At 55.1% G+C, this 18,241-nt stretch overlaps 1 protein-coding gene across 1 annotated transcript in view; it reads left to right on the top strand.

Moving 5' to 3' along the window:
- Positions 1-18,241, top strand: part of CUX1 (cut like homeobox 1) — a 353,536-nt gene that overhangs the window by 260,111 nt on the left and 75,184 nt on the right. The window contains exons 10-12 of the mRNA XM_029946913.1: positions 2,545-2,649; positions 9,379-9,567; positions 17,815-17,873. Of these exons, the coding sequence (XP_029802773.1) occupies positions 2,545-2,649; positions 9,379-9,567; positions 17,815-17,873 (353 nt within the window). The remainder of the gene's footprint in view (positions 1-2,544; positions 2,650-9,378; positions 9,568-17,814; positions 17,874-18,241) is intronic.

The following is an 18,241-nucleotide window of genomic DNA, read 5'->3' as shown; positions in this document are numbered from 1 at the left end:
AATCCCCCCCCCCTGGGGCCGCACCAGCTGGCAGCCAGAACCCAGGCCTCACCCCCCTAGCTCTGCTTGGGCCGGGCTGGGGGGGGGGGGAGGGGCACCGGACACAAGGAGTCAGGGGTCTTGTGGCAGCCGTGGCTCCATGTCTGGGGTTCCTGGTCAGAAAACACCACTGCCTTCCGCCCGCAATCACTGATGCCAGTTCTTAGAAACCCTTCGTCTGGTTGGATCATGGTCTCGGGAAGACCGAGGCCCTGCAAACAGGTGACCATGCAGCACCTGCCCAGCCCCGCAAGCGCCTCTTCTGTCTCTGCCACCAGCAAGGAGCCTCAACTTAGAGCTGGAGGAGCAAATTCTGCCCGGCTGCTCTCACTCCGTCCTTTAGCTGCTCTTTTTTTGTTTTTTTTTTTGAGTCTGCTTTGTGCCTGTTTGGCTGCACAAGCCACCTCAACTCATTTTTTGTGGTTTTGTGTGGGGTTTTTTATGTCCTTAGGGCATAAATCCCAAACAAATCCTAAAAATTCTAAACTGTCAAAACGCTGCCCTAAAGTAACCAAGTCAAGCCAAATGTGAGAAAAGGCCACGACCACTATGGAGAGGCCACAGAGTGACTTTGCACGTGAACTTGGGGACAGAATAGGTGCGGAAGTTCTGGAGAAATTCCACAAACCGAGGAGAAAATCCTCAATAGCCAGATCCCTTGTTCCGTGAACCACCCATCCTGGGTGGGGGCGGGGCACAGCGAAATGCCCATATGAGAGCCTTGCCATGAACCCGCTGACCGGGCCTGCCCGGGCTCTGCTGGTTCCAGAATATTCCAGGGCGGGGCAGGCAGCACAACCTCATTGGCTGCTCCCAGAACAGCTTCTCCGCTAGCCTAAGAAGTAGTTTTCCTGGTCAGAGATCCTAGAAATGGGTCAAAGAACAGCTCATTCCTGGCAGAGTTGCGGAGATTGTATGCCCAAGGGTTTGGCCTACTAGAAAAGGAAGAGTAATCTTGTCAGTCACAACGACGACGTGATTATCAGAAAAATGAGGAGTGGCCCATCTGGAACTCTTTCTCACTGAAGAGGAGGCTTTCCAAAGAAAGTGAACCAGAAATCACCCCTGCCGTCATCGCCATGCCGGTCACATTGTCGCCCTTCCCGACGGGCCCTTCTAGATTCTGTTTGGAGCAGAGGGTGGGAGGCCGCTTCGTGAGCACAGACAGGCCTGGCCAGGCGCCCCTGGACTGGAGAAGCAGGACCAGTGGCCATCAGCACCACCCCGGATGGAAGGAATTGCTGTCAGAAATACTCTGATCTGTCTGCCCGCAGAGATAGATCCTCAGAGCAAGCGTGTGTCAGAGAATCGCCCCCGGGCCGCCAGACCTGGGCCTCTGCCAGCTCGATGGATCGGGCTCGCTTCTGGATCCCCGTCTTTAGTTCTCTCAGCAGTGAGTCGACAGCGCGGTGACGCCTCGCAATCAGAAAACTCACAGAGCAGCCTGCTCGGCCAGGCTTTCCTCCGTAAATCTCTCCTATCAGCACAACGAGAGGTGCTTCCCCGGCCCGCACGCCCAGGGCCACCGTTCTCACCTGTCTTAGAGGTCGTCTCTCTGTCATTGTAGCATCAGGGCGAGCGCATTCATAAAACACTCATGGATGCGTTGTGTGTGCGGCACACCTCGGCGGATGCTAATCCCTGCGAGGTCCCTGAGAAGGTGACGGTGTCCCCAGTTCATCGGGGAAGGTAGCGTGTTGTGGGCAGAGGTAGCTTGCCCCGTTCCCTCTGCCTGCTGCACCACGGCGCCTTCTCGTGAGGCGGGCCCTGGCGTGTCCCAGTCCATCCAGTGGAAATCCTGCTTTGCCGTCCGACGGCGTTGGTTTCCTCATCCGGGAATGACCTGCAAATAGCAGACGGGTCCACGCTTTCCTCCTCGGCCCCCTGCCTGCGGTCGGCTCCATTCCTCCTCACCCCCCGCGGGCCCAGGCCGCCGGGCAGTGCTGGCATCAGCCAGCTTGGTCAGGGGAAGGGTTAAATATGTTGAAATGAGCCTGGCCGCCCCAAAAGAGGTGACATTTACACCATGTACGTCTATGGAAATACTCGCCGAAGGAACACAACCACAACATTGTGCGTGTTTTTAGGAAGAGAACGGCCAAAGTGTCTTTAATTCACTGTTTACCCATGAGAATTACTCCCAGGAGTGATCCTGCAATAAAATCTTCTTGGTCTATGAGAACAGAAAGAAATTGAATCAAAAGACTCTATTTCCACTTGTATTTATTCAGTCTGGGAAATTCAGTGGGCCGGAGCATTAGTATCAGCAGGGGATTCCTTGCTCCTAGCGTTAAATTACTGTCATAATCGCTCAATTATTTCTTCCTTGTACTGTTTAAAATAAAAATCCATCACATTCTATGTTTTTTTCCAGCATTTATTAGGTTGAGTGTTTAGGAAAATCAATTATAGTCAGTCAGGCATGAATTGATGAATGTTCTTGTAATAATTGTCAGTTGTTAAACTGAACGTACTTTCTCTTCTCACTCTCTTCATTTCCTTCAGAGGGCAGAGGTGGCCCAGAGAGAGGCGGAGACCTTGAGGGAACAGCTCACGTCAGCCAACCACTCTCTCCAGCTGGCCTCGCAGATCCAGAAGGCTCCGGACGTGGTGGGTAGCCCGGCCCTGCAGGGGCCCTGTCCGCCTCGCATCTGCACCTCTGTGCCGCGAATGTTCCATTTGGGGAAAAGTATTTTAACCAGTACCGCTGCGTCGGCGGGGAGCACCTCGGGCAGCCTGGGGACGGGACTCGGGAGGGTCGGAGAAAGAGCTATGCTGATGGCGCATCGATGCGGGTTGGGCGCCGGCCCAGCGTAGAGGCCGAGGCGGCAGACGGCTGGCGGGGGGCTGGGGGTGTGACACAGGAGCCTTGCCAGAAGTACACCGGAAACTCGGAGGTTTGGTCTCCACCGCGGTGTGTCCTTCCAGAGTGAGAAAACAGTGGGCGATAAGCAGGGTGGGCCTACAAGGTAATAGCACGGTGACACGCTCCGAGTCTGCATAACAGCAGACTCTCTCTGGTAGTGCGAGTGTTCTGAAGGAGCTCAGTCCTTTCTTTGGTTCTGGATTTTTCTAAGGTTAATAAAAATTGTTCTTAGCCAGAGCTTCCCCAGCTCGATCAAGGCAGCATCGACCTATCAGGTTACAGGCTCTCACCTTTGGCTCTGCGCGGTGATTTAGGGCAGCACGTAACAAAGACCCGGATATTGGAGCCACCCTCTGGGGTCAGACCCCAGGGTCCTTTCCTCAGCTGTGTGACTCGGGGCAAGTAGCTTACCTTCCCTGAGCCTGGGTTTCATCACTGGTTTTGTAAGGGTTCAAACATTCTTATGAGCAAATTGCTTCGAACAAGGCCTGACCTGTAATATGCGGCAGTGGCCTCACTGTCTCTGATGCTGGAGCCCTGGGTTCAAAGCTCTGACTTGTCACCTGTTTGCTCACAGACCTCAGGTAGTCAGACTTGTGCAGCCTCAGTTTCCTCACATGCAGAGTAGGAGTGAGCGGCCCTGAGGCCCCTCAGCTCCCATCACCCATGGTGGGTGAATTGTGCTTATAAGTATCCTTCTCTTTGACAGTCACAGAGCGCCCGCCGGGTGCCAGGTCCCGCAGTGGACAGTGGGGGAGCTGGGGGATGGGGGGCGAGCCAGGCCCTTCCAGCGAGGGCCCAGTCTAACAGGAGACTTGCTGCTGTGATCACTCACATGTTGGTCGGACGGCCATTTTTCCACCTTCACCTGTGAGGTAGATGTTCCATTTCTTTACCTAGATGAGGAAGCGGGGGTTCCGGGGTGTGAGCCCCTCGCCCCAGAATGCTTGGCCCCCACCAGCTAGGCCAGGACTCAACTGGGTCTTTGTAAAAGGATTCCCTAGGAGCAAACCCGAAGCAGAGTCTTAGTGCTGGGACCCCTTTTTAAGAATGGGTATTCAGGCACCCAGATGGCTCAGTCAGGTAAGCTTCGGACTTCGGCTCAGGTCATGATCTCATGGTTTGCAGGTTCAAGCCCTGCTTCGGGTTCTGTGCTGATAGGTCGGTCGGAGCCTGGAGCCTGTTGGATTCTGTGTCTCCCTCTCCCCTGCTCTCTCGCGCTCTCTCTCTCTCTCTCTCTCTCTCTCTCTCTCTCACACACACACACACACACACACTCTCTCTCTCTCTCTCTCTCTCTCTCTCACCCTCTCCCCCTCTCTCCCTTTCCCTCTCTCCCTCCCTCCCTCCCAAATATAAATAAGTGTTAAAAAAATTTTTTTTAAAGAATGGGTTTTCATATTCTCTAAGTTAATGTTAAATTTTAAAAATTAATTAATGAGGGGCACCTGGGTGACTCAGTCAGTTAAATGTCCGACTTTGGCTCAGGTCAAGATCTCACAGTGCATGAGTTCAGGCCCCACATCAGGCTCTATGCTGACAGTGCAGAGCCCACCTCTGATACTCTGTCTCTCTCTCTGTCTCTCTGTCTCTCTCTCTCTCTCTCTCTGTCCCTCCCCCACTTGCACTCTCTCTCTCTCTCAGAAATAAACATTAAAAATCATTTAAAATAATATTAATATTAAATAAGACCTGATTTAAGGTTTTCAGAAAACAGAAAACTTTTTCACTCAAGGAGCCATCCCAGCTTCATGGACCCTGATACTAATTTGACCTGAAATGTCCCGTGGCTCCTTCACTGTCCCCTGATCCAAGCACGCCTCCCTGGACCCAGCGCCACGGCTGAGGCGGGAGGAAGCCCGGGAGGAATGAGCCGATGCGGCCTCTGCAGTCGCCCCAGAGTCCCCAGAGAAGGCCGCGCATCCTAGTGTGTCCACACGGGGCTTTCGAGCTAGAGGTTTTTGATTGAAGGGCTTTCTGGCTCCATCCTGGACTGCAGCAACCAAAACACTGCGGAAGGAAATGAATGTTTTTGCAGGTAGAGCCAGTTGTGGGTCCTTGAGGCGCTTAAACACTTCATCATGGGCTCAGGGCCGTGTTGACATGGCCCCACTTCAGTCTCCCGAGAGCGGCGCTGCCAGGGACCCCCCCCCCCCCCCGGGCGAGCGTTCCCAGCGGCCCTGGCCCCAGCCCCAGCTGGCCAGGGAGCAAACATAGGAAACTGGGCCAGCGGGAAAATGTCTGTTGGGCTTGGCTGGCAGGACTCGGCAGAGGAACACTGGAGTCTATAGATCCAGCTAAAGCCAACACCGATTCATCGGGTGTCTTAACGGAGTCGCCCGTTCTGGAAGGTGAGCCACCTCTCGGCGCGCTCTTGCTGTGCGTTAGGGGCCTCGCTGGGGCTTTATCTGGTTGTCTCCTCTGTGCCTGGAGACACCACAGTCACTGGAGGTAGGTTTTATTATCCTCGTTTTACAAGTAAGGAAACGGGCTCAGAGGAGTTAAGTAATTTACCCAGGGTCACAGAGCTAGAAGGTGACCAAGCTGGAACTTGATCCCAAGTTGTCCTACTCCGTAACGCATTCTTTTCCCCCCACGTCCAGTTTCTCTCCGTCATGTGCATTGAATGAAACAGGACATATTCAAAGCGGGGCCTTTGTCAAGTATTTCTAGACCAGTATTAGTTCAGGGCTCTGGGGCACCGCACCAGGCCCCCCCCTTGACCCTAGACAAACCGTAACAGTGGAAACCACACCCATCTATCAGGCGAGCCTACCAGGTGAAGCCAACAGATGGAGTCTGCCTACGTTGGCCCCTTGGTGTTGGCAGAAATTCAGGGGGTCAGGAGGAAAGAGAAGTAGAACTGAGGTCCCCTGGCCCCATCTTCCGCTGCCGGGGTGAATCCAAGTGAGGTATTAGCCCAGATGCGGGCGTCTGCCTCTAGTCTGGGGTCCTAGGCCCACCGGCGTTTCACCACTGGATTTTCCCTGTCTCCCGTAGGCTCTGGTATTGCATCCCTATTTGATATGGAAATGACCTCCAGATAAAAGAGCTCATTATGTAGCTTTTTGAGGACTCAGACACAGGCATCTGGGGCGAGGGGAGGTGAACAGGGTTCAGAGGGACCTAGCTCACTGGGGTCCTCTGCCAGTAGCCTCTGCTTTGACATTCTTTTTTCCCTTTGGATTGTCACCATCTTAAGGCCTTCCTTTTCTTTTTACAACTGGGGGGGGCGGTTCTCTTAAGTTTTTTTATTTTGAGAGAGACCGAGACTGTATGAGTGGGGGAGGAGCAGAAAGAGAATCCCAAGCAGGCTCTCTGCTGCCAGCGCAGAGCCCAACACGGGGCTCAAACTCCCAAAACTGGGAGACCATGATCTTGAGCCAAAATCAAGAGTCGGGACTCCTAACTGACTGAACCACCCAGGTACCCCCCTTTCTATAATGTTTATTTTATTTTATTTTTTTAATGTTTATTTTTGAGAGAAAGAGAGTGCAAGTGGAGGAGGGTGGGGAGAGAGGGGTATAGAGGATCTGAAGCAGGCTCCAAGCTGTCAGCACAGAGCCCGATGTGGGGTTCAAACCCACAAACTGCAAATCAGGACCTGAGCTGAAGTCAGGCATTCAACCAACTGAGCCACCCGGGCGCCCGTACAATGTTTTCAGATTCTACAGAGTATTTTCACATCCCCTCTGGCTCCTGAGCCCTCAGAGCCCCCACCATGAGACCTGGCACCCGTGAAGAGTGTAGGACCCCCTCTGGGTCTTAGAAGCTGGGACAGACTCTGGGGACGTGGTTGTGGTGCCCACCCGGGCCTCTTGTCAGACTTGGAGAAGTCAGTTTCTGTTCCTTCCTTGAGAGGCTTGTCCTGGGTCCTGACCCCTAACCCCATCAGACTTACCAGGGAGTCCCTGGGTCCTATCCCACACCCCCTGAGCCTCTGTCTCCAGGCTTGAGCCCAGAACCCATACATTTTCTGAAGCCCCCAAGTGATTCGAGTGCAACTGAATTGAGGCCCAGACAGGAGGGAGCCAGTGGTGCTGACCCTCTGTGATCAGCTCCTGGGCCCTTGTCTGCTCCCTTATCGATACCTCCAATGTGTCTTCAGCACGCAGCAGCCAGGAAGTGAGCCACATTTGGGCCTCAAGTAGAATGAGCCTTTCTGTCTTATTTCCAAGGTCTTACTACTTTTGGGTGGATGATCTCATCTCACGTAGCTTATGTAAGACACAAATGGCTTTGGTTCTGTTATGAATGTGGGATCTGGCCTGGATGCCTAAGACGTAGTTGATATGCCCAAGGTCACACGGCCAGCTGTGGCCAGGCCAGACTAAGTCCCGGGCATTGAGCAGAAGGCCCCCTGGGACTGCTGTCCCCAGGCCCCCATCCGAGTCCAGGCTCAGCGCTGAGAGCTGCTGTCTTTACACATATCATGTGAACCACTTATCCCTGGTCTATGAACTTGCATTTGCCCGTTTAAAACCCCAGATCCCCCCCATTCGGCTTGTTTTACCGACACCCTGAGAGCACTTGAAACTGTTGTTAGGGCTGGCATCCCTGAGGTTGGAAAACTGATAAATAAATGAGATACTGTGGCTCAGTCTCTACTCCCATGAGTGTGACCTCCCCAGATATCCCTTCCATCCTGTCACCTCCCTGCTCCCACAAGCCCACCACCACAAGGCGCCTCTGGCCACCCTTCCGGAACAGTAGGTCACCGTCAGGTGGCAACAGGCTCGGTCCTTTTCCAGCTGGCATCGGCATCAGTCCTTTACCCCCATGCCTCGTCTGCTCTCTCCACCCTTTCTGCCCTCCTATGGTGCCCCCACCCTGAAACGGAGCCCCTTTTCCTTCTGACAATTCCCTGCTGTCACGGCTTCCGCTTCTGTCACTGGCGCTAACCCCTGGAACTGCCAGGAGGACTTGTCTCAGGTCCCTGTGGCTCCTGACCTTTGATCGTTGGCTGGCGTGGTGCTTCCCAAACACTTTGTGGCCAAGGATGGGTTTTGTTTGCTTTTCATTGCCGGTCTGCTGCAGACCGATAGCTTTACAAAAGACAGTAGGAGCGTCACAGCAATGCCGAATTCGGGTTTCTGAATGCTCACTCTGCCCATCTCTGCGCATCTCTCCGTATCAGCAGCAGCCTATGCGTTGGCACCAGGCCACGGAGCACGCTGAATAAGGCTGATCCGGACAACACGTGCCTTTCAAATAAGCCGCCAGGAGGACGCTCGTTGGGGCCACGTACATGCCTGCCAGAAGTTGGGAGGGGTGAAGAACCCACTTTACAATATGATACAACCCCAAGCAACAGGAAAGAGTCACTCCTTTGTACACGACAGAACTTTACGTTCTTAAATGATAAAGTCCTTATTTCCTGGTTGCGGTGGGAGGGCAGTAGGTATGAAAAGCTCTCTCCCTGATGACAGGCTCTCTCCCAGCGTGAGAACTCTGTGGCCAGTGCGTCATGCGTGGGATGGGCTGGCTGCCCCTGCCAGCTGGGGCCGGAGCTGCCAGTGTTTTGCGTCTCGTGAAGCGGGGGCGCCTGGGGGGCTCAGTCCATTGAGTGTCTGACTCTTGGTTTCAGTTCAGGTCGTGATCTCACAACTCGTGAGTCTGGAGCCCCAAGTCGGGCTCTGTGCTGACCGTGTGAAGCCTGCTTGGGATTCTCTCTCTCTCCCCCTCTCGCTCTGCCCCTCCCCTGCTCGTGCCCCCAACACCCAGCAGAACCCTTTCTGGCCCCTTCTTCAGACCTTTGCACAGCTGTCACCGTGTCAGTGGGGCTTTTTCTGACCATCTTATTAAAGCCCTGGTGCCGGGGCGCCTGGGTGGCTCAGTTGGTTAAGCATCTGACTCTTGATTTTGGCTCAGGTCATGATCTCATGGTTCATGCGTTTGAGCCCCGCATCAGGCTCTGCACTGGCAGTGCAGAGCCTGCTTAGGATTCTGTGTGTGTGTGTGTCTGTGTGTCTGTCTGTCTGCCCCTCCCCCACTTGCATGCACTCTCTCTCTCTCTCAAAAATAAACTTTAAAAATAAAAAAATATAATCAATAAAACCCCACCGCCTCACCCAAGTCTGACCCCATGCCCGGCCCCCACTTCAGTTTCTTGGTGGCCCGGTTACCACCCAGCACACTTTATGCTGCTAACCAACATATGTGGTGCGTCTCACACGCCCGGCATCCTCCCACTGACTAGATGCTCTGGAATGACAGGGACTATCGTCCTTGTGCTCACTGTGTGCTCCTGGTTCCCATAAGACACCCAATAAACCCTTCCTCCAGCTGAATCCAGGCACATTTGCCATGCAGACGGGAAGGTGGTGCGAGGAGGGTGTTGGCGAGTCCACCCACGCGGAGGCAGGCGGTCGAGGCTCACCCCGAGCTCACTGTCCACATCCCTTCCCCTGCGTGTCCTTGCTCCAGCCCTGCCCGCAGCCCAGGCGGCTTTGTCACTAATTTCTCATCCGCAGGAGCAGGCCATCGAGGTGCTGACCCGCTCCAGCCTGGAAGTGGAGTTGGCCGCCAAGGAGCGGGAGATCGCCCAGCTGGTGGAGGACGTGCAGAGACTGCAGGCCAGCCTCACGAAGCTGCGTGAGAACTCGGCCAGCCAGATCTCCCAGCTCGAGCAGCAGCTGAGCGCCAAGAACAGCACGCTCAAAGTAAGGGCGCCGCGGGGGCCGTGGGCCGAGGGGGGGCCGCCCCTGCGCGCACACCCGCCGCCCCGCCTTCCTCCAGGGCCAGCTGGCTCCCCACTGACACCCACAGCCCTCCGGCAGGTTGCCTCTGTCCCTGGCCTCGGGGACACGTGCTGGGTATAGTGACCATGGTGAGAGCCCTCATCCCAGGAGCCGCCTTATTCGCCCCGTCTTCGCTCTTTGCAGAAGTAGATCTCAGGTTTGCGATCTGCGCAGGGAATGGATAGAATTTGTTCCCCGTAAAGGAGCCCAAGTGACCACTTAGGTTCTCCTCAGTCTCAACTCCAACCATCAATAAGAGTTTCTCCCTCTGGTGAGAACGCCGAGGTTCCCCCGGACACATCTGTGTGAAGCCTGGGGTCACCGGGGCCCTCAGATCTTTCTGGGAAGCATCTTGTCTGGAACTGACTGCAAGTAGAGCCACCTTGAACCTCCACGAGGGAGCTAGAAGCAGGGTCCTGGGGCCCAAGGCAGGGAGAGTGCCTTTGAACCCTTACCAACTCTTGCCTGGATGGCACTGCCTTCGATGGGCCATCCGTTTGCAGGCAGCGCTTGGTGGAAGGCCCCGTCCCCAGTGCCCACCCACGGCCATGCTTCCCAGCCTGGGATGTCAGGCCGCCATTTTGCACACTTGCTGGTGAAGGGTTCAGGTGGTTGCCAAGGTCGCAGGCTGTCTGCACAGACGTGCCTTTCGTCCAGCTCCGCCCACCTTTTGGTACATTTTTTAAAAATACTTGATTTAGGCAATTTCTAGCCTGTTGCAGTCAAAGTTCTGTGAAGGTAATCCTCGCACCCTGGATTTCTGGTGCACCAGGGCCGCAGGGCCTCCTCGGAGGTGTCTTACTTGATGATAAGTGACAGGACAGGTGACAGGTGGGCCCAGCCCCTGCATGACACCCTCCGGGGCCGCCTCCCCTGCCCCTCTGTGTGCAGAGCGCACCTGTGACGGCGGAGTACAGCCATCCGTATACTAAGTGCGGTGCATCCAGAGAAGTTAGGGAAAAAGCATCAGCGAAACTTTCTCTCCTATAAAGTACTTCCAGAATGTAGTTAGGCCCATTTGGATTTTTTTTAAAAAACCATTATCCTTCCCAGCGCAGGACCGTGTCTCTGACCCAAGCCGAGTTGCCAGCAGGTCTGTGCTCCCGGCAGCCCACTGGCTTGACCTCGTTGACTCGGGGCACCCACCATCCTTCCTCCCTGGTTTCTTCCTGGCCCCTTTGGGTGGATCTCATCCACGTCCGAGAATCTGCCGGGTGCCTGGGCCCCTCAGAAGAGCTGGTCCTGCTGACTTTGGGGAAAGGGTTGAGCCCCGGTCGCATTTGTCATCAGCCCCGTGGCATTTATTTCTTCTGAGTTTCTTACTCTCCCATCAGCCTGCCCAGCGAGCACCAGCACTCATTTTTTACTTGTAGATTAAATCTAATTTTCCCGTGTTATAGCCATTTCTGACCCCAGCAGTGGCATTATTATTAGATAATTTGCCTTCCTCTCCTTTGTTACAGTTACGGGGTCTGACTCAGATGCAGTCCTGCATTGGGCTATGAGAGGGAGGCTATAGACCTAACATTTTTTATTATAGAGCAATTTCTTCTAAATCAGTTAAGGTTTTATTGTTTGCCTTCTCAAAAAAAAAAAATGAAACGTAGTTTCACAAATTAATGTTCTTTATCCATATCTTGGGGGAATTCTTTAATACGGTGCAGTTAATGAAACAATTTGGCAATACTTCTTCCAAAATTACCGCTCCCTTATCTTCATCTGATCTAATAATCAAAACATATCCTCTAGTAACAAGACTTCTCTGATTCTAATTATCTTAACCCCTTGTCACCAGGAGTGAAGATCTCCCCAATATTGAACCTGCACACGAAAGGCATGAGCCTCCCCAAAACAAACGCCTCTACCTACCCCCTTCCAAAGGAATGAGGTTAATTGAACCAGATACCTTTCCAGGGCCTTTTTTTTTTTTTTTTTTTTTGGCTAATGTGTATAATGTATAGTCTCAGATCTAAACTAAGCAGCAATACAGTTATTAGGAAAATATGAGTGAGACCTGTCAAATGGACCACCTGATGCCTTCCCGCAAAGAGGGCTGGTCAGACGTCCCCTGGGGCTTTTCTTTCCCCTCCCTTTCCCGCCCCGCCCCGCCCCGCCCCACCCAGCCCCTTCCTTCTTGGGCCACATTGTTCAGCTCTGGGGGACTCTGGGACCCAGCGTGCGGGGCGCCAACGGGACTGCCACTTTAGGCTGCTGCAGCTTCCGGCCCAGCTCGGCTGCTCTACGTCAGGCGTGGCTCTGCCGCGTGTTAGCAACGGTCTTGGAGACACATGCTCCCGTGCTTGAGGACAGCCGCGGCTGGGATGTGGCGGCTGACCTCACGGGGCCTCTCGGGGCTCCTCGAGCAGGGCACCGGCGGTGCACCCTGAAACGGAATGTAGCTGGGGACTCACCGGTTTGCTTGCTCTGACACCTTGAAACTCCATCTCTTGCAACCAGTATTTCCAAGATCAGCTGGCATCACTTGGCAACTCCGTGAGAATAAATTGACAGGTGGATGTTTTCCAGTCTCTCTCCCCGCCCCCACCCCATCCTCAAGCCAAGTTCATCCTAAACGCATCGCTATCCACATACAGCGGGGCACCCTCTAACCTTTATATAGACGTCGGAACGCACTCACAAGTGGGCGATGCTTCTCCCTGTCTGAGCTGACGAGTGCTCCAGCACAGTGCCACTTGTAGAGGGTAATTCTGTATTTGTAATTAATGAAATAGTCCGACTGCCATCACAAGCCTGCTATTTTTGATAACTCTATTCTGTGGTCTGTTGGAGCTCTTCAATACGGAGGCAGGGTAATTAGGCAGTCACCTGCACCATACATGCTAAAGCACAGAAAATAATGCTCCCAATAAATAGCTTCCATTTTAAATGGCTACTTATAAAAAAGGCTAGCTAAAAGAAAGCCAGTCTCCCCCAAGGAGAAATTATATTTTCTAAAGATGGGTACTTCCCACTGAGGGGGTGGTGGGCCTGTGTATTAGAATCACCTGGGGGTGGGGGGACTATCTCCAAGCCACATGCCTCCCAACTGTCTGTCCCCTGCGAGGTCCTGTTGAGCCACTCTGGAGCTCGCCTTGTCTCACAGGGGGTTGGGCTGGGGGGGGGGGCGCGGTGGGTGAGTAATAACCTCTGTAGCCTCACTTGGTCTGACCCCAGATGCTGCCTCACCCGGCAGCAGGCTCACTCTGCAGTGAGGCCGCCTTCCGTCCTGTTTCAGTGAGCGTCTTCTCGGCGTCTCCGGCTCACCGCACCAGCAGGCGTGCTGATGATCTGGTCTCACTGAGGAGGTCACTGAGGTTAGGAGAGACCCATGCACGCGCCTGCCCGCCAGCAGGAGGGACTTAGTCTGGATGGCACAGGCGAGCCCAGGCCCGAGCTCCCCACGGCCTTGTCCTGGCTGGATCTTGAAGACCGTGTGAGCGCAGATTCAGGGAGAGGAAAAAAGGATGTTTTCATGGTGGGGGGCTGGGGACAAAGGTGGCCCTGGCCCAGGAAGCAGAGGGATCTGCGCGGCCACAGTGGTGAGGCCCCGGAAATGATCACTCTGGACTCAGTCTCCAAAACACTGGGGGGCTCCATGCTAGCAGCCCCGAGGGCGGTGTGAGGGTTGAGGTAGGAGCTCACTTGTGGCCCCCTCCAGAGTTGCTGTGAGCCAGGGCCCGTTACAGGAAATGCTTTCAGGAGCCTAGGACTTACAGGAACCTACGACAAGTCCTCTTGGCAAGACACCCATGTCCCCAGTCACCTGGAAACAGAGCTAAGTGTTTCGCCTGCAGGCCGCCCCCAGCTCGCAGCACGTCTAGTTGACCATGACCAGCAGCATCCAGGCGGCCTGAGCATGGAGCCTGGACCCTCCTGGTCTGTGGTGGCACCATTCCGTGAGGAGGAGTTGGCTGCCTGGGTCACAACTGGGCCACAGCTCACAGAACTCAGAAGTAACCTGTGACAGGAGTGAGCCCTCCACAGCCTGGCCCTGTGGGCAGCGGGGCCCCTGGGCTTCCCCCCACCCTGCCACACCCAGCATCCATAGATCCTGAATTTGAGTACCTGTGACCTCTCCCCAAGGACCTTGGGAGATCAGATGGGCTCCCCGTGCAGGTGGGACCTAAGCCTGGACCTCAGAGATGCCGTGTCTACCTGAGGGGCTGGGCCTCAGATGCCCTCCCCCCGCCCCTGCCCTGGACTGGGAGCCCAGTCACACCTCCTCATTCGTGACTGGTGTTCCTCCAGCCCAGGGGTCCCCGGGAAGACAAGGGGTCACACCCTGATGCTCCTGGCCAGCGCTGCCGAACTTAAGAGAGCACTGCCAAAAGCCTGGCCCTGACCATCTGGAGGGAAAGATGGAGGCGTCTGCACACGGCAATGCCGTCACCTGACCGGCCCACCATCTGTTTTGTGGCAAAGATCTATTACTGGCCCTGTGGTGCCAGCCGGAAGAACCGCCTTCCCAAGCGTCTCTGCAGCAGAGGCCCCTTCAGCTGGTGGCCCCAGAGCATGGGGCGCCCTCGTCAGACCTGGAGTAAGACTGGCGCCTTTTATAAACGCAGCACCAGTTGGCCGCACGCCACTTTGCCTTGCATTTCAAATTAAATTTCCTTAGTCTTCAAGTCTTAGCCAGGCTTTTAAGCACTTCCACTGGAGAATTCACTTGGCAATTCAAGATACATTTGATGAGCACCTCCAGAGTTCCCAGAACCACGTGTGTGCACCCTGTCCCTAAACGGATGTGACCCACATCACGTGGTGGTCCCATTGGAGGGGCACTTGTGCATCCTGCGTGTCCTCAGTGCTGCCCTTTGAAAACCCATTGTCCAGATGAGCCTGAGGCCCAACAGGCTTATTAAGCCCATCGCCCAAGGGGATACTTGCAAGCCAGGAGTGGGCTAGCAGCCGTCTCTGACCCTTGACCTCTTCTCACCTCTGTGTTAGAGGCCAGGTGCGTTCCTTGGCCACGTGCCTTTTCAGGATGATACCCCGGTTCCCAGACTCTAATTCACGGCACTAGATGGGCTGCCTGGCCTGCCATTGGCATTGCACAGTCCGCGCTTCCCCCGGTGCCCGTGCTCCTCCTCCGTGGGTCTGCTGGGGAGCTGGGGTGTGGAGAGCTTCATAAAGAGGGCACCCTGCATTCAGAACCAGAGTCTCTTCCAGAATCCTAGTCGTATTCAATACCATGCACCAGGGTTCAAGTCCTAATAACCACGGCAGCGCTAACCACTATCTCCCAAGTGTTTTGCCGTGTGCCAGGCACTTAGCACAAGCACTCCAGTACTCACCAAAGCACTACACCTCATGTACCATGACCTGCATTTTAGAGATGAAGAAACTGAGAAGTTCAGTGTTATATTCAAGGTCACCCCGCAACAAAGTGGCAGAGCCAGGCCTTGGCCCTTATCTGTCGGGCCCCGGGGCCCCGGCTTCCGGTGAGCACCTGACTTGGCCTCAGCAACGAGCCTTCTGCATTCCTCCTGGGATGGCCGGCAGGGGCGACGGCCTCTGCTCTAACTAGGTCTGATTGTAGAACTCCGTGATTTGTTTGCCTTCCGGGAGGACAGCCACCTCTGCAGAAGTGACGCCACAATTAAATGAGATCGAACCCGGCCCACCTCCAGGAGCACCAGCGAAATGTGGGAGGAGCCTTCCTCCACAGGGAACACTAGATGGAGCATTTTTGCCCTTTCCAGATTAAGACGTTTGGACACTAGACCACAGGCGCCCAGCAGGGAGCTCCTGGTCAGAAGCCCGAGCCAAGGACCCTTCATCTTTTCCCCACGGTGGGCATGCCTGGTACCAGAGGCCATGTGCCTCCTACCCCTTCACTCCACTACGAGTGTGGCTCTGGGGACATCGAACTCCTCAGAGACCTTGCTGAAGATGAGCTCGAGGTGCTCACAGGTGGGGACGGGCTTTGTCAGGCGGCCCTGCCTCGCCTGCTTCCCACCATGTGCCCAGAGAAACGACCATCAGAGGTTTACCGAAGCGCCCTTGGGTTCTTCTTGATTAAGGTGCCCTCAGGGAGGTGACAGAAAGTTCAGCAAAAGCTATTTCAGTTCTCAGTGGAAAATGTGACCTCAGACCAAGTTACACGACTCCAGTCCTAAAACCTTCTAATTAGGGCCCATCATGAGTCTGCAAAGCCATGCTCCCTGGGAGGCTGGGCCGTGATGACAGTCCACATCAAAGGCCCTGTGGCACCTCACCTGCACCACGACCTTGCCCTGTGCTCTTCCGCTCAGCCTTCTGAGGACATTGCTGCCCTTCCCGTATTTCACAGATGAAACACTTCTCACCAAGCCCCAAGGTGTCCAGCTTGTAAGTGAGGGAACTGACTCCAGGTTCAATGCCACACCAGGTTCTGAAGAGCTCTGTGTTTTCCCCTCTCGCCACCCTCCCTCCTGTCTTTCTTGTGGCCCCTGAGCACGGCCCCATTGTTCGTGTGTCCCAAATCCAGCACTGAATTGCAGTCTGAAAGGTGCCTTGCGCATCCACATGGCACCAGGGCATCTCTCGTTTGGGAGTGCTCCCTGTGCTCCACCGTAGGGGAATGAAGTCATCGCCTCTTCCAGAGCTCCTTCAGAGACCCTTGGGACAGAAAATAAGTGGATACTACCCCCGTTTGACTAGGCTGAGAACCTGTGACAAAGGTGACAGGGGCTCATAACAAAGGAACCAGGGCAGAGCGCTTTTACCCTATGGAGATACCCAAGACGCCACCAGCAAAGGCAACAGGAGAAGATGAGCGAAATGAGTTCAGTTTACAGAACACCTGACTCCTTTAACAGCAGGCAGATTGAGGTGCAGGTTGAGCATCAAGTCTGATGGGCCAGGTAGGCATCTCCTCCCCAAACTCTAGAACATTTTCATCCAGCCTTTCACTGTAGTTGCGGTCATGGCCAGCCACACAGAACCCTGTAGATGGGAAGGCGCTGTCGATTTGGGCTCTGGAATTGGCTCCCGCAGGCCTGGAAACCTACTAAGACATCTGCCATCCCCTGGCCCAGCTGGGTCGGTCTCCTTCCCCTCTGAGGGAGGTCAAGAGCAGACGACACCGAACAGCACATCTTCTGCCGACCACCCAGAGCTAAAGACCACCCCCCCCCCCCCCCCCCCCCCCCCCCCCCCCCCCCCCCCCCCCCCCCCCCCCCCCCCCCCCCGCAAGCAAGAAAGCCCTGCAGAGCTCTGTGCAGACCAATTGCATAAATGCCCCGTGAGCTTACAGGCCCTGACGGGGCACGTCGGGGCCCAACATGCCTGGGGAGCGAGGCGCCCTGTCTTCCTGCTGACGGGCATGCGAGGGCCCCTCCCGTAGGATTCAGACAGAACAACCAACCAGCTCGATGGGTCTCCACTCCAAAAATGCCCACGTCTGAGGGTCAGGGAGGAATTGTCTGGGAGTGCAAATGTTTTTCTTCCCCGATGCCAACGCTCACGACAAAGGGCCCGTCCCGCTTGCTAGCAGGGTCCCTGCCAGAGGTGTTGCCATGGGACTGCCGGTGTCGGCTAGCCTGACATATTTCAGGAAAAGCCACGCGCTGATTTTAAATCGCTGAGAACTTCTCTCCGTTCTGTGTGCCATTTCACGGCATTTCATACAAAATGGCCTTTTCTTGTTCTGTTTTCCGCTTACGTAAAGCCTTATCCCACTTCAGTTAAGTTGTATGCGAACTTGTGACTGCACACGCGAGACCAGAAGCATGAGGGCCAAAAGATGACCCCGCACGTCGTCACTGTTCATTTCTACGGGCCGCTGTTCCTCTCAGGGACGGTCGGCGATGGCTGTCCTAGTCCTCACAGGCTCCCGGAACATAACATCCTAAAGTGGGTAATTTAAGCCACAAACATTTCGTTCTTGGAGTTCTGGAGGCTGGGGAGTCCAGCATCAAGCCTCTGGCGAGTTTGGTATCTGATGAGGGCTGCCCTCCTGGTTCCCAGACTGCTATCCTCACACACCTAGTAGGGCGAGGGCGCAGATCTCATTCATGGGGCTCCCCCCTCGCGCCCCAGTCACCCCCGAAGACCCCGCCATCGTCTTGGGGGGCTAGGATGCAACACACGAATTGGGAGGTTTGGGGGGGATACACCATTTGCTTTCTAGCCAAGTCCATCCACCTGGTTCAGTCACAGCCACTAATAAAATTCCTCTGCTTGCAGCAACTGGAAGAAAAGCTCAAAGGACAGGCTGACTATGAGGAAGTAAAGAAAGAACTCAGGTAAGTGGGGAGACGCCAGCTCGGCCACCCGCAGGTCAGGGCTCTGCACCGACATTTGCTCCGGAAACGCGGCACCAGGATCAGGGGGAGGGCAGCCACGGGTCCTTGCCCTGGGCCCCCCAGAGCTGTGGCCGTTAGCACACAGGCCTGTGCCTGAATTCTCTGGACTTTCCCCAAACCCCGTGCGTTTACAGTAGGCCGGCACGCACAGGATCAAGGGAGACCGTGCCTTTCGAGCACTTATAAAACAGGAGGCCGCGTCGCAGTGAGAAGTCCCCTCACCAGGGGCAGAGCAGGCAGGGCTTTCCCGCTGAAAGCACACGTGGTCTCCCCCACCCCCCACCTACCTAGGGACGCCAGCACTTTGT

Source organism: Suricata suricatta, chromosome 8 (genome assembly GCF_006229205.1).
Source record: "Suricata suricatta isolate VVHF042 chromosome 8, meerkat_22Aug2017_6uvM2_HiC, whole genome shotgun sequence".
In the NCBI taxonomy this organism is placed as follows: Eukaryota; Metazoa; Chordata; class Mammalia; order Carnivora; family Herpestidae; genus Suricata; species Suricata suricatta.
This window is presented reverse-complemented; position numbering and strand designations above follow the sequence as displayed.